The sequence below is a fragment of the Leiobunum rupestre genome, chromosome 3 (genome assembly GCF_980474605.1).
Source record: "Leiobunum rupestre chromosome 3, qqLeiRupe1.1.hap1, whole genome shotgun sequence".
Taxonomy (NCBI): domain Eukaryota; kingdom Metazoa; phylum Arthropoda; class Arachnida; order Opiliones; family Sclerosomatidae; genus Leiobunum; species Leiobunum rupestre.
In genome coordinates, this window is record NC_143386.1 from 19,758,185 (window position 1) to 19,772,665 (window position 14,481).

The window sequence follows — 14,481 nt, forward strand, 5'->3', positions numbered from 1 at the left end:
TTGTCCATGAATCATGTGGTATTCCCTAACTTTCAATAACTCCATATACCCTTATATTCTTTGGTTAAAGCATGGAGTTGGACTAGTTCCCAATGCTTTTTGAATTTAATGTTCTAAAGCACTTCGGCGAAACATAGCTGATTATTGATAATTATTGTTGTGATTATTATACATAATTTTAGTGATATTCAAACACAATTTGCAACAGGAAAATGCTGTTTATAATTAAATATCTCAAGGTTATGCAATTTTACAATTAACTGGGTAAGCGTGGTGTGAGCGCGTAAATTGTCACTTGATTTAGACGAATACTTTTCTCTACGACTAAAATTATCCACTTTTCGTAAAGTATAACACTGGTAAAGAAATTTTATAAACAACATTTCAACAGCGATATTCAGTTTAGAGACTTAAAAAAATTAATGAGAAATAATTATAATCAGATTATCGTTTAAAAATGATTTTGGCCTGGATTTTACCTGTGTATCCATGAACAAAAGATTGTCATAAAATGATTAAATGATACAATAATGAAAATTAAGTAATTAATCCCTAAAACTTCGGATTTTATAATAATAACATTTAAGTATAACAGTATTTATACTGAGTAAATAGAACACAAAATGTATAATAAATCAAAAGGAAAACGATTAATACATAAAATGAAATAAAAATTTAAAAACTGTCAGTCAAGAAATTACGAAACATTCTTGTTCAACATACAAATATAATGGGAGAGAAGGTGCTTCTCGATATTTAAACGGGCTTAAGCGTTTCTATGAATTCTATTCTCAGCCATGATCGAGCTAAAATGCATTGTTCTTCCAAGTTTTATTATTTTTAACTTAAAATCAATGGCACCTGAGACTTATTAAAAGTTCGACACTTAATCATAACAACTGGTCACCAAATAATTAATGAGTTAATTAACAGGTCAAAACAAATCAGACCGTAACTTTTATTTCATAGCGATCGCTCTATCTAGCGAATATTTTCAGGAGGAGGGCGTAAAGTACCTGTCTTTTTCAAACAAGTCAAGACCTTTTCCGTGCCAAACCATTCGCAACGCTATACACTTATTGAGCCATGAAACTGTAAATGTTTACCCTTGGAATGTTCAAGGAAGACTACATTTGCTCTGATGATTATCATAGAAAAATGCTTGGTTTTCAGCGGCGATTTCGCTCGAGACGTTCTAAGCTAAACTCGTGGCTAAGCCTTGCCTAATTGAGTCTTTTTTTTTTAATGATCACTAGTTTCCCGAAAAATGTAACAAATTCTACAAGATCTTAAAATCATTTTCTTTCCGTAGCGCGGTTTCTTAGAAACGGGAGCCAGCCAAAGAATTAAAATTCAAGCCCATTTTCTGGAGCCAATTTCGCAGCACGGGGCCAATGGATCTTTTAATATTCCAAGTAAATGTATATACATGCATAGTTCTTGGTTAATCTCAATGCGTATTTTGAGTGAAAATTTCAACTTTATTATATGGTGAACCTTATTGGTAGTTTTAGTACGATTTATTTTTTAAATTTGATGCTTTCGTCTTGGTCGAGGATTTCAATTTTAATTCGTGTGTCCCGCTGCTTCAAAAGTACCTCGTTTAGCTCTGCCGCATCTCGGCAATCCAATTCTTCCCGTTTTATTATTGACGGAATTGATACCAGATCAATGAAATGAAATGGCTCTTCTTTGATGCGCGTGGCGTCTATTTTCAAACATTCTTTGTCGAAAAGAGTCCCTATACTGATACGGTCTGTGGGATCCGTTTTGCTTTTATTGGCATCGATAAAAATCGCTCTTCGAGTGAAAGATTTAATCTGTGCATTCGTTAGCTGACGTAATTTCACCTTACAAGACTTAACTCCCATTTGACGACATGGGGCGTTGAATTGTCTAATTTGTGGGGGCGTTATGGTGTCTGGTTTTCGGCTGACGCTAATTCCAGTTTTCTTGCCTGCACTACCACAATTTCGAAGGTGAGATTTGAGAGATGACTTCAAAGTGAAGTTCTTATCGCATTCGGGACACTTGTGGGCTTTCCCTTTTGCGTGATTAAATTTTTCGTGGCGGATTATATACCATTGACGTTTGGAGCTGTAGTCGCATTTTGGACATTTGTAAGGCCTCTCGTTCGTGTGCCTTCTTTTGTGTTCAATCAATGAGGATTTGTGTGCTGCCGAATAAGTACACTGGTCACATTTAAAGGGTTTCTCGCCAGTGTGTGTTTTTTCGTGTGAAGTAAGGGTGCTTTGTTGCGCAGCTGAGTAACTACATTGGTCACATTTGAAAGGTTTCTCTTTTGTGTGCGTTCTTTTGTGAATTTTTAAATACTTTTTGAGTGTGCCTGTGTAGCTACACTGGTCACAATTGAATGGCTTCTCACCTGAGTGTCTTCTTTTATGAAATACCAAATAGCTCTTTAGCGCGGTTGTGAACTTACATTCGTCACATTTGAAAGGTTTCTCACCAGTGTGTGTTCGTTTGTGTAAAATGAGATGGATTCTTTGTGTAGCTGAGTAACGACACTGGTCACATTTGAAGGGTTTCTCGTCAGAGTGAGTTCTTTTGTGTAAAATAACTTGACTTCTTTGTGCAGCTGAGTAGCTACACTGATCGCATTTGAAAGGTTTCTCACCAGTGTGTGTTCGTTTGTGTGAAATGAGATGGATTCTTTGTGTAGCTGAGAAACGACACTGGTCACATTTGAAGGGTTTCTCACCAGAGTGAGTTCTTTTGTGTAAAATTACTTGACTACTTTGTGCAGCTGAGTAGCTACACTGATCGCATTTGAAAGGTTTCTCACCTGTGTGTGTTCTCATATGTACAATTAGTCGGCTTTTATGTATACATGAGTAACTACAATGATCGCATTTGAAGGGTTTCTCGCTCATGTGGTTTTTTTTGTGTTCAATGAGTTTCCAATTTTCTGTACCCGAGTAACAACACTGATCACATTTGAAATGTTTCCCCCCTGTGTGAGTTTTAGTGTGCCTAGTCAAAGAATACTTTTGTGCGCTGGCGTAGTTACATTGGCCACATTTGATGGGTTTTTCGCTTGTGTGCGTCCTCATATGTGCAATAAGTTGTACTTTCTTTGTACCAGAGTAACTGCACTGATCACATTTAAAGGGATTCTCGCTCATGTGGATTCCTTTGTGTGCAATGAGTCTGTAATTAACGGTACCCGAGTAACTACACTGATTACATTTGAAGGGTTTTCCCCCGTGCGAGTTTTTGTGTGCCTAGTCAAACGATACTTTTACGCGCTTGCTTAGTTACATTGGTCATATTGTAAGATTTTTTCGTATGTCTGAGGTTTATGTGCCTAGTAAAAAGGATCATTTAATGCGCTGGTCACATTTATAAGGTTTTCTTCTCATACCTACTTTCTCCTGAATACTTAGTTTTGTTCTTAAGGGTTTTAACACTTTAATACAGTTAATGATTTTGTACTTATGTACTCAATGCAGTTTCACATTTAAATTCGTTGCTCAGCGTTTTACTGACATTAATTTAGTTAATGTTATATTGCTTGTTAACGGTAAGACATCTCAGTAAGGGAAAGACGGAACCCTAAACCAAAAAAATATTTTAAAATTAGGCACGTAGTAATTTTATCGTTAACAGACGATAAAAACATAGTAAATGTATTAAGAAGTTACAATGTTTTATACTAAAATAATTGAAAAATTGGCAGCCATTTTGAACCAAGATCCTATTTGTATGGCATAAAGTAAACCTTCATTGGATTTTATCCCATATACAGCTCTGCAGCAGTGGCGGCTTAAGAAGGCTGGGTCCCCGGGGCGGTGGCAGTGTTTTGTGACACCCCCCAGGACCGTGCAGAAGTTTTCACGGGTCCGTCTTCTTCAAGTTTAATCGTTCTGATTTGCACCCCCCCCTCGAGCTTCTCCGATGGCACCCCCTGCTGCCCTGGTACCCGGGGCGGATCGCCCCCCGCCCCCCCTCAGGCCGCCACTGCTCTGCAGTCGAAGTGTTAGTTAGATTTGGATACAGTAGTTGCTATACATAAGAGCCTTAGCAGACGACAAAAACTTAGTGTTCCAGTGCTATCTATACTCCCGAATTATAAACATCTAAAGCCTGGTTTTCACTGGGCTAAAAAACAGCGGAATTGACTTTCCGCGCCGTTTGCGGAAAATATTTTCCGCAAAATTTAACGGAAAGCTTGCGATATTCCGCGAACAAGCGCGGAATGGAAGTTCTATTTTTCCGAATTTTTAAAACGCAACGCAATGTGCTAACCAATCAGTGAAGATCATGCGTTGACGTCACTAGCTCACTACTCTCGGTTTGATTCAATTTGTTAGGCCTAAAAAGCGACGCGTTTAGTTTATAAACATTGTTATTGTAATTTGGTTAGTTTGTCACGATGACTTCTAAACAAAAAAGAATGAATGGTAGTCAACAGGAGTTTTTCATAGAAGAGGTTCGCGCTTATCCTTTTTTATATGACAAAGCAAATAGATGTTTTAAAAACAATGAAATGAAAGAAAATCGGTAGACTGCTATTGGAGCTATCTATGGCGTCCATTTTAATTCTGTGAGCCAGTAAAGATACAATCTTCAGCGCATGCGCTATCGAAACCGCCAAATTACAAACCGCTTGAAAAAATCCCCAGTGAAAACCGGGTGCGGAAAAGCCTTGGAAAATCCGCCGGAAATATATTTGCGTAAAACAATTTCCGCCGTTTTTTAACCCAGTGAAAACCAGGCTTTACACTTGCGAAAATAACTCAAAATAGAGATTTTAGCCTGTCTATTGGACTAATTTACGGTAATCTAAAATACCAATACTTTTTTTTAAATATACAATTTATTCTGGTACATAAGGAAAACAAAGTAACTTGATGAATGTGATTTAGAAGCACTTGTATACAACTTCTGGATATATAAAATAGATGAGTATTTAAATTGTCAAGTTATGGATAGAATCAAGTAAGCATAGAAAAAGCTTAAATGATAGCTCTTATAATCCTTTTAAATAAAATAAAAATACGTACGTTTAAGACGATTTTCTATTATAACAAAAATCTTTTTCCCTTCAACAGACATCTTTCATTTGAATTGTGTAACCCTTCAGGTTCACTATCCCCCACTTACTTACTTTTTTTTATTTTCTGTGTTTTATTTACTTTTGTTATTACGTTATCCCCGCACTCTTGACCCTCTAAATTTACAGTTTTTGTTAAGTATTCTTAAAGCCCCCTACATCAAATATCTTAGAATTCTGAGCTCTATTTAATGAAACTAATTCCAGTGTTAAATATAAATTTAATTTAATAATAAACTAAAAACTTAAATAACTTTTGAACCATACATACAAATTAATTATTGTTTATACGCCTTATAGAACTCGATCAAACCCCACGATAAAATATAAAATTAAGATAATTAATTAAACCATTCTCTCAATATAAATTATAAACTAAATCCCTGCCTTCGGCTACGTTAATATTAATCCCTCGCTAATGAAAGTGTTTTCTCTCGATCACAAGACCAAAGTGCAATACATTTCGAGCTGTCCACACCCATGTTTTCACAAAAACTTTCCGAACTAGACCAGTAAAATCCCCTCAGCTCACAGCGATCCCATGAAGTCATTTCAAGTCCACAAGCTTCATAATAACTATCAGGTAGCAAGATCCCAAGAAAAGCGCACGTTTTCCAAGGTTGCCGCCATAGGGTCGCGAGGGCGCCTGGACATTTCCTCTTGGAGACCAAAAGAAGGTAACCTCGAGACTCCCTGGAAACCCCCCCCCGCAACCCCGAGCGACCTTTCGTGGATCAGACGACGTCATCAGTACCATCATAGGACACGAGTCTTGGGTGCACCAATGACCCACGTAAGAAGGGAGGTCACTAATTACTCTTGTTTCTACTCCGCCTACAATCCTTGGAACAAAACCAAGAGACAGAGCCCCAAAAAGACAGAGCTCGGCTTGTGCCAGAACTGGATAGAACTCTGCTTCTCGGGCAAGAGAAGAACCATGTCGAAATAAATATAAAATAATGTGCGATGAAGTCACGCTTAAATATTAATTAACCCTCAATGCAAACCACATGATCGGAACAACCCTCAATGATTGCCTAGATGACCCACAGCCAGGACATTCCGATCGGAAGAACATAAGCCAAGCAGTAATTAGTCTGAGAAGCGTAATGCTCTCAACACCCTCGAATCACCTGTTGATCACCCAATATCTAGCCATTCCGAGAGAAGACAGCCAGATGACCGAGACCGATTCCCCAGCCTAGCCGGACATTTCAGACTGAAACCCTAAGTACCTACGCCCCCGTCAGCTTGTGAAGTAAAATAATATAGGAAGAAACCCGCAATTCGGCCGCCAAACCGTAGACGAGTAAATAAAGAGAATTAAAGAAATGTGTGAATAAAGAAACGCGTAAACAAGCAATCCCCAAAGACGTCCCGTTCTGTGAAGTGCGTGTGTCGGGCATCTTACGTAAACCGAGGAACGAGAAAACCCGTAAACGGAGAGACGACAACGTAGCGGAGGACACCGAAACCAAGTGATGAGTAGAATTTCCATCATAACCCCCCCCCCCCGCCCATTGTAGAGTACCCAGGGTCGAAATACGAAGTAGCCAGTGAAAAGTAGAGAAAAAAGTCTTGAAAAGAAAGCTTAATCCGTCGCTATTGTCCGAGAAAAGGATTTAAGACAGGTCCCCTCGAGGTTGAGAGTTCATTCTGCTTCTTGTATTTGTACAGTTCAGATTACCTTTTCCGTTCGCGTTGTGCCCTCGTTGTTATTATTTTTTGAATTAATTATTGTCATTGTTTAATTGTAGAATCTTTAATTGTAGTATTTTAATTGTAGTGTTTATTATTATTTAGTGTAAGTGTATATTAATTTCTGTCCCCTCCGTCCTTGAGCCGAAGATGCCTGAGAGTAGGGATACCGGAACCGATCCCATAGAAAATAGTAAGAGATAATTTAATTCACAAATTTAAGGTTAAGAGTGTATTTTTAGACAAGCTAAAAGAACCATAGAAGAGATGGCCTAACCATCACTAGAAGCAAAGTAAGATTATCCCCTCAGTTCCCCCCGCAATTTTGTTAATTTGTTTTGTATTTTAGTGTTATTTTATAAATTTGAGTGTTAAATAAAGATTTTGTGATTGATTAACGACAAAGGGTTTCCATTCTGAATTCGAATCTCCCCTCCTTTTCTATTTTTTTCTTTTCCCCTGTATGAAACCCCAATCTCTCAGATTTAATTCACTCCACGATAAGGCCACGACTCGCATTTTGTCGCCATCTTCCCCCGCCTTGGTGAATTAATATCTTTGAGCAAGGGCTAGGAATATTTCTGTGAACATTCAATCATCACGATTCAGTAAATTTCCTTAAAAACCTTACAATTGTCTCAGAAAGTCACAATTTTTTTAAATAATCAATTTGGCTAAATTAGTCATTAATTAAATTCCTTCAAAATTATACATTATTTTAGCTCTCAACAGACATGAAACGCATGACATTAAGATTTTCCTTCGTCACGAGTCCATTTAATCTACAAAAAATCTACCCATACCGGCTATTTTTAACAATAGGTACTTTTGTTTTTTTTTTGGGTTTTGTTTATTTTTATAGATGTATTATTTGTCAAGGATTACAATAATGCAAAACGTTTTAACCGCAATTTATTATTTAAAAAGATATGATAAATTTAAAATTGTTACTTGCCAGCAATTTTTACCTAGGAAAATACGACATATTTCGAGATTTTTGTACGTGTTGGACGAGGTAGCACTGATGACGAATTACATTTAACGACAAGATATTACTAAATTTTTAAAACGTGTGCAAACCGAAAATGTGTTCTCTACTACGGCTTTTTTGGTTTTGTTTATTGTTTTTGGTTTATTATTTGTCAAGGATTACAGTAATGCGAAAATTTTTAACCGCAATTTATTATTTAGAAAGATATGATAAATATAAAATTGTTACAAGCCAGCAATTTTGGGTTAAGTGTAGAATAGCTGCCCCCCACCCGATTTTTTTATATATTTTTTTGGATAGAGGACAAGATGGGGATTATTTTCATTTTAATTTTTTTGGCGGAAATGAATATTTACAAAGATATGAATTTTTAAACATTAGCCTTTTGCATTGAATTTTCCCTAGGACGATTCTTTAAATTCCTAGATTTTAATGCGTTGTGGATAACGTGGGGCTGATGACGAAAAAGAAAATGTGGAAAAATATACTAACTTACTTTTTTATTTCGGGTATTTTCGCCGTATTTCAATGCATTTCAGGTTCGGTTATTTATATTATTAGGTTGGATTAATATCGGGTTAACGATACTTGATGCGTCAGGCTTGGTGCTATCCTCTAGGTTGCGTTATAGATGGCCCATAGCTTTTTTTAGTATGGGGTTGGGGAGGCGCCGCGCGCCCCCAGCGCTCGAGCGAAGTTAGTGCGCGGCACCGTCAGGCGCCAATACTTAGAATACATTCGACGTTTTTTAAGTCAACATCACACAGAAGACATATAATATGACATAGTATGGTTTAAAAAAGGCTAAAATGCGTTGAAATACGGGAAAAATTCCCAACCCTTAAAAATTATTGCTGCTTTGCATTTCAGCCTTTTTCTTCGTCATCAGTCCTACTGTATCCAAAAAGTATTAAAATCTAGGAATTCAAAGAATCGTCCTCGTCATCAGTCCTACCTCATCCAACACGTACAGAAATCTCGAAATATGTCGTATTTTCCGTTGTAAAAATTGCTAGCAAGTAGCAATTTTACATTGATCATATCTTTTTTAAATAATAACTTGCGGTTAAAACTTTTTGCATTACTATAATCCTTGACAAATAACAAACCAAAAAAAAACGCAAAAAAAAACAAAAGTACCTATTGTTAAAAAATCCCCTAATACCTTTTTGTGCGATGAAACAACGCAACCACAATGCTTTTCTAAAATACATTATAAACCCTTACCTGAATTAACAATTTTTAGCTCTCTATCGCATAGACTTACTTTTAATAATAAAAAGGGCTTAATGCATACAATACATACTTTTTAAACGAAGTTGTTTCCAACATAACACCCAAACACAAAGACGAAGAAAATGGCACAATAGCGTCAATCTGCAGAATTTTAAAAGTTGGAAAAGAAAACTAAACTGTGCAGTAGAGTACCCGACGAAACCGAATTAAGCTATGGGCGTTATTAAATTAACTGAAACTTAAATTCGAAAAAATTATCTAAATTTCAAATAAATTTAACATGTGAAAAGTAATTAATTTTTTTTTAATATTATAAGTCTAATAATCAAATAATTTGGGTGGAGTTGGCTATAGTAGACCGCAAATTACCGTCTACTATCTATAATTAATCTATTGGCCTGAAATTATTATGACAGTCAGTCTAATTGAAATTAATGTCAATGACTCAGCAATATGTCGTCTATCGATTGATATAAAATTTAGAAATGATCCTCCTATAGCAGACTAAATATTGAGGTTCAAAGCGACACTACTAGTTACGGGACCCTTCGGTTCCATCATCAAATCAACTTGGGAGATGGGGGGGGAGAGGGGCGAGGAAGTTGAGATAATGCTTTAAAGATTAATCATGGAATAAATACGGAATTATACCAGAAGTAAGAAACTAAGATATAGAGTAATGAAACATTTTCCAAAGAAAGCCACAAAGCTGCCCGGTATTAAAAACTTCTTTCGATTTTTGTTGCCTAAAATATCAAGATAATATCTTCTGTTCAATTTAAAATAGTTGTCTAATCAACATACGATTATTCAATCTTTAAATTAAATTTCACCGATTTTTTCTTAATATGTTCAGCCACGGCTGAAGGAAAATCTTTAAGGACTAATAACTCGCACAGTAGCGTAGCCAGGATTTTGTTTCAGGGGGGGGCACACCATTGAAAAAAAGAAAAAAAATAAAAATATTTGTACGTAAGATCATACGTTTTGGGGGGGCATGTGCCCCCTGTGCCCCCCGGGCTACGCCTCTGAACTCGCATTTGGACGGGTTCAGCTCGAGAGCATTAAGGAGGCTACCCTCAGTACGATGAGATAGAACAGTGCCGGAGGAAACGGTCACCTTGTGACATTGGCGCAGAACCAAATGGAGACAGGGAAGATCCTTACGCAACTTTCGAGGATACGGTCGCGGCGAATCACGTTGAAAGCGTGTAACAAGTCGGCCCAGCCAGAATATTAGTTTCACATCGACGCAAAGTATCTAAGGTTAGGAAGTTAAGCTTCCTTCGATGTCTTACGACGTGCAATAATAATCCAAAATAATAAATATACAACGTCGAAAAATATTCCTTTTATAACATGTCGAAAGAAATTATCTAATTCAAACATCCCGCCAATTATAATCCTATTCTAGCATATCGAAAGAAATTGTCTAATTCAAACTTCCCGCCACCCACCAATTGTAATAGTATTCTATCATATCGAAAGAAACTGTCTAATTCAAACTTCCCGCCACCGGCCAATTATAATCCTATTCTAGCATATCGAAAGAAATTATCTAATTCAAACTTCCCGCCACCCACCAATTGTAATACTATTCTATCATATTGAAAGAAACTGTCTACTTCAAACTTCCCGCCACTGGCCAATTATAATCCTATTCTAGCACATCGAAAGAAATGGTCTAATTCAAACATCCCGCCAATTATAATCCTATTCTTGCATATCGAAAGAAACTGTCTAATTCAAACTTCCCGCCACCGGCCAATTATAATCCTATTCTAGCATATCGAAAGAAATTATCTAATTCAAACTTCCCGCCACCCCCCAATTGTAATACTATTCTATCATATCGAAAGAAACTGTCTAATTCAAACTTCCCGCCACTGGCCAATTATAATCCTATTCTAGCACATCGAAAGAAATTGTCTAATTCAAACATCCCGCCAATTATAATCCTATTCTAGCATATCGAAAGAAACTGTCTAATTCAAACTTCCCGCCACCCACCAATTGTAATACTATTCTATAATATCGAAAGAAACTGTCTAATTCAAACTTCCCGCCACCGGCCAATTATAATCCTATTCTAGCACATCGAAAGAAATTGTCTAATTCAAACATCCCGCCAATTATAATCCTATTCTAGCATATCGAAAGAAACTGTCTAATTCAAACTTCCCGCCACCCCCCAATTGTAATACTATTCTATAATATCGAAAGAAACTGTCTAATTCAAACTTCCCGCCACCGGCCAATTATAATCCTATTCTAGCACATCGAAAGAAATTGTCTAATTCAAACATCCCGCCAATTATAATCCAATTCTAGCATATCGAAAGAAATTGTCTAATTCCAACTTCCCGCCAAACTAACTGCCATAATTCAAACTTCCCGCCAAACTAACTGCCATAATTCAAACTTCCCGCCAAACTAACTGCCATAATTCAAACTTCCCGCCAAACTAACTGCCATAATTCAAACTTCCCGCCAAACTAACTGCTCGCTGTATAGCTCCATCTACCATGTCGTCGCTTTCCAGGACGCCGACAACACTTAACGACATTCCGTCCATAGCAATAGTGTCACTTCGAATATATATTCGATGTGAAAATAAAAAATTGACTTTCCACAAAACCGTGGGAGCTAGACGGTTTGGGCCCCACCCCGAGAACCGATGCCCAATTCCATGGGACGTAAATGAGGACCGCAAGTTGGCGAAATATGCGAGAGAGGCAACTTAGCGGCCAGGTGGCGAATGGTATTCCCAACAGCAATAGGCCGAATGCCGCCATCCTTCTTCTTGCGAGCGCAAAGGGAGGCGCCGCACAGAACCGGGCCATCAAGAAAAGGTTACTGATATTCGTAGGAGCAAACAATCGCCTCAAATCCCGGAACAACGGCACGTGAGATCTTTGAGATGTTGGGGAGAAAAAGGTTTAAGCCCACCGGCATAGCTGACCCAATATGAGCGTCTGATTCGGTGACGATTTGGTGCGACAATAAGAGCTGATCAGCTACTAACTAGAATGAAGTAATCAGAATGTCGTCGGAACATACAAAACGAACAGCGGCCCGTTTTTTCGCCAGCAGTCTTTCAAGTTGATTTTCATTTTATTAAAATAACTCTTCTCGAGCATACCTTTTTAAATTTAATAAGCCTATTTATCGAGTGTACGGGATTTTTACAAATGTCGAATCCCTCGGTTCGAATTAAAGTTTTTGAAGCGCTTTTGATTGAAGTGCATTTATTCGTTGATCATCTTCAGGGTTTGTTTTATCCAACGCAAAAATTTAAAAAATGCCAAAACAGTAAAAAAATTATAAATCTCCTATAGGTAGTACCATATTTAGGTGACTGAGAACCTAGGGGTCTACTTTCCCTTTAAGGATCGCTTATGATTTAAAATGGTATACAGGCCACGATATTAAAGATTTTTGCCTTCTTGGCGACCTTGTTAAATAGTGGTTTTTGCCATTTGTTTTTTTTTGGTTGATGGTTTTTCTAAACGTAATTGTGATGCCCCCCAAAATAAGAGTGTCTTTGATTAGGGACCCGTGTTTGAATAAGCGCGTTAAAACGAGGCGTGCTGCCGAACTGCACAAGTACAATTACCCATATCTCATATTTTAAACTACATTGTTACTAAGACTTTAAACTGATCCATTGTATTAACAAGACCAATTACAATTTAAAACTAAAGTCTAAAACTAACAATAGCCGTTATTTTGACACTGCGAGTCATGTCATAACTCTTTAAATTGTTAAAATAAATATTGATTTGTAAAACTATATTTTATCAGGCCTACTCCAAAATTTGTAATTAAAAATGTAAACCTCTCTAAGGCACCTAGCTAGTTTATAATAATTTCAGGAATGGATGGTAAAATAAATGGAAGTGTAATTTAGAACCGTCACTGATCCTTCAAATCTGAGCAATGGAGGAAGCACGCGACTGATACTGCCTTCAGTCTATAGGAGCGAACATCTCCATAGAAGAGGAGGCGTTCAAAAATCAAGTGGCTCTGCCGAACGGAAGGGTGAGGTCGCGAGCTATGACTATCCGCAGTGCTCTTTAAAAAATGAAATATTGTATTACATAGATCCAACTTGGCCTAGGAATTCGGATTAGATACGGTAAATCATGTCACAAAATTAGAAGTTATACTGAATGTCAGAAAATAACAATAAAAACAAAAGTAAAAATCTACATTTTGCCCTTAACTAAAACAAAATATTATTTCCGCTTTATTGTTTCAAAAAAAACTTTACAATTGTCAGTACATGAAAAAAAACCAGAGGTTAACTAATGAAATTAAAACCAAAAACACAATTTGTCCAAGAATCATGTGGTATTCCCTAACTTTCAATAACTCCATATACCATAATATTCTTTGGTTAAAGCATGCAGTTGGACTAGTTCCCAATGCTTTTTGAATTTAATATTCTAAAGCACTTCGGCGAAACATAGCTGATTATTGATAATTATTGTTGTGATTATTATACATAATTTTAGTGATATTCAAACACAATTTGCAACAGGAAAATGCTGTTTATAATTAAATATCTCAAGGTTATGCAATTTTACAATTAACTGGGTAAGCGTGGTGTGAGCGCGTAAATTGCCACTTGATTTAGACGAATACTTTTCTCTACGCCTAAAATTATCCACTTTTCGTAAAGTATAACACTGGTAAAGAAATTTTTTAAACTACATGTTATTCAGTTTAGAGACTTAAAAAATTAATAATTATAATCAGATTATCATTTAAAAATGATTTTGGCCTTGACCTTTACCTGTGTATCAATGAACAAAAGATTGTCACAAAAGGATTAAATGATAAAATTAGGAAAATTAATCAATTAATCCCTAAAACTTAGGATTTAAAAATAATAATATTGAAGTATTAAAGTAATTAATACTGAGTAAATGGAACACAAAATGTAAAATAAATCAAAAAGGAAATGATTAACACATAAAATAAAATAAATTAATAACCGTCAGTCAAGAAATTACGAAACATTCTTGTTCAACATACAAATATAATGGGAGAGAAGGTGCTTCTCGATATTTAAACGGGCTTAAGCGTTTCTATGATTTCTGTTCTCAGTCATGATCGAGGTAAAATACATTCTGTTCTTCCAAGTTTTATTATTTTTAACTTGAAATCAATGGCACCTGAGACTTATTAAAAGTTCGACACTTAATCATAACAACTGGTCACTAAATAATTAATGAGTTAATTAACAGGTCAAGACAAATAAGACTGTAACTTTTTATTTCATAGCGATCGCTCTATCTAGCGAATATTTTCAGGAGGAGGGCGTAAAGTACCTGTCTTTTTCAAACATGTCAAGACTTTTTCCGTGCCAAACCATTCGCAACACTATACCCTTATTGAGCCAGGAAACTGTAAATGTTTAGCCTTGGAATGTTCAAGGAAGACTACATTTGCCCTGATGATTATCATAGAAAAA

At 36.5% G+C, this 14,481-nt stretch overlaps 1 protein-coding gene across 1 annotated transcript; it reads right to left on the reverse strand.

The window, feature by feature from the left end:
* Positions 1–911: 911 nt before the first annotated feature.
* Positions 912–3,146, reverse strand: LOC149949765 (uncharacterized). Its single transcript, XM_090169058.1, has 2 exons — positions 2,387–3,146; positions 912–2,347 (listed from the first exon to the last, which is right to left on the reverse strand). The coding sequence occupies exons 1-2, from the start codon at positions 3,144–3,146 to the stop codon at positions 1,521–1,523; spliced, it is 1,587 nt and encodes a 528-aa protein (XP_090025184.1). The 3' UTR covers positions 912–1,520.
* Positions 3,147–14,481: the final 11,335 nt, after the last annotated feature.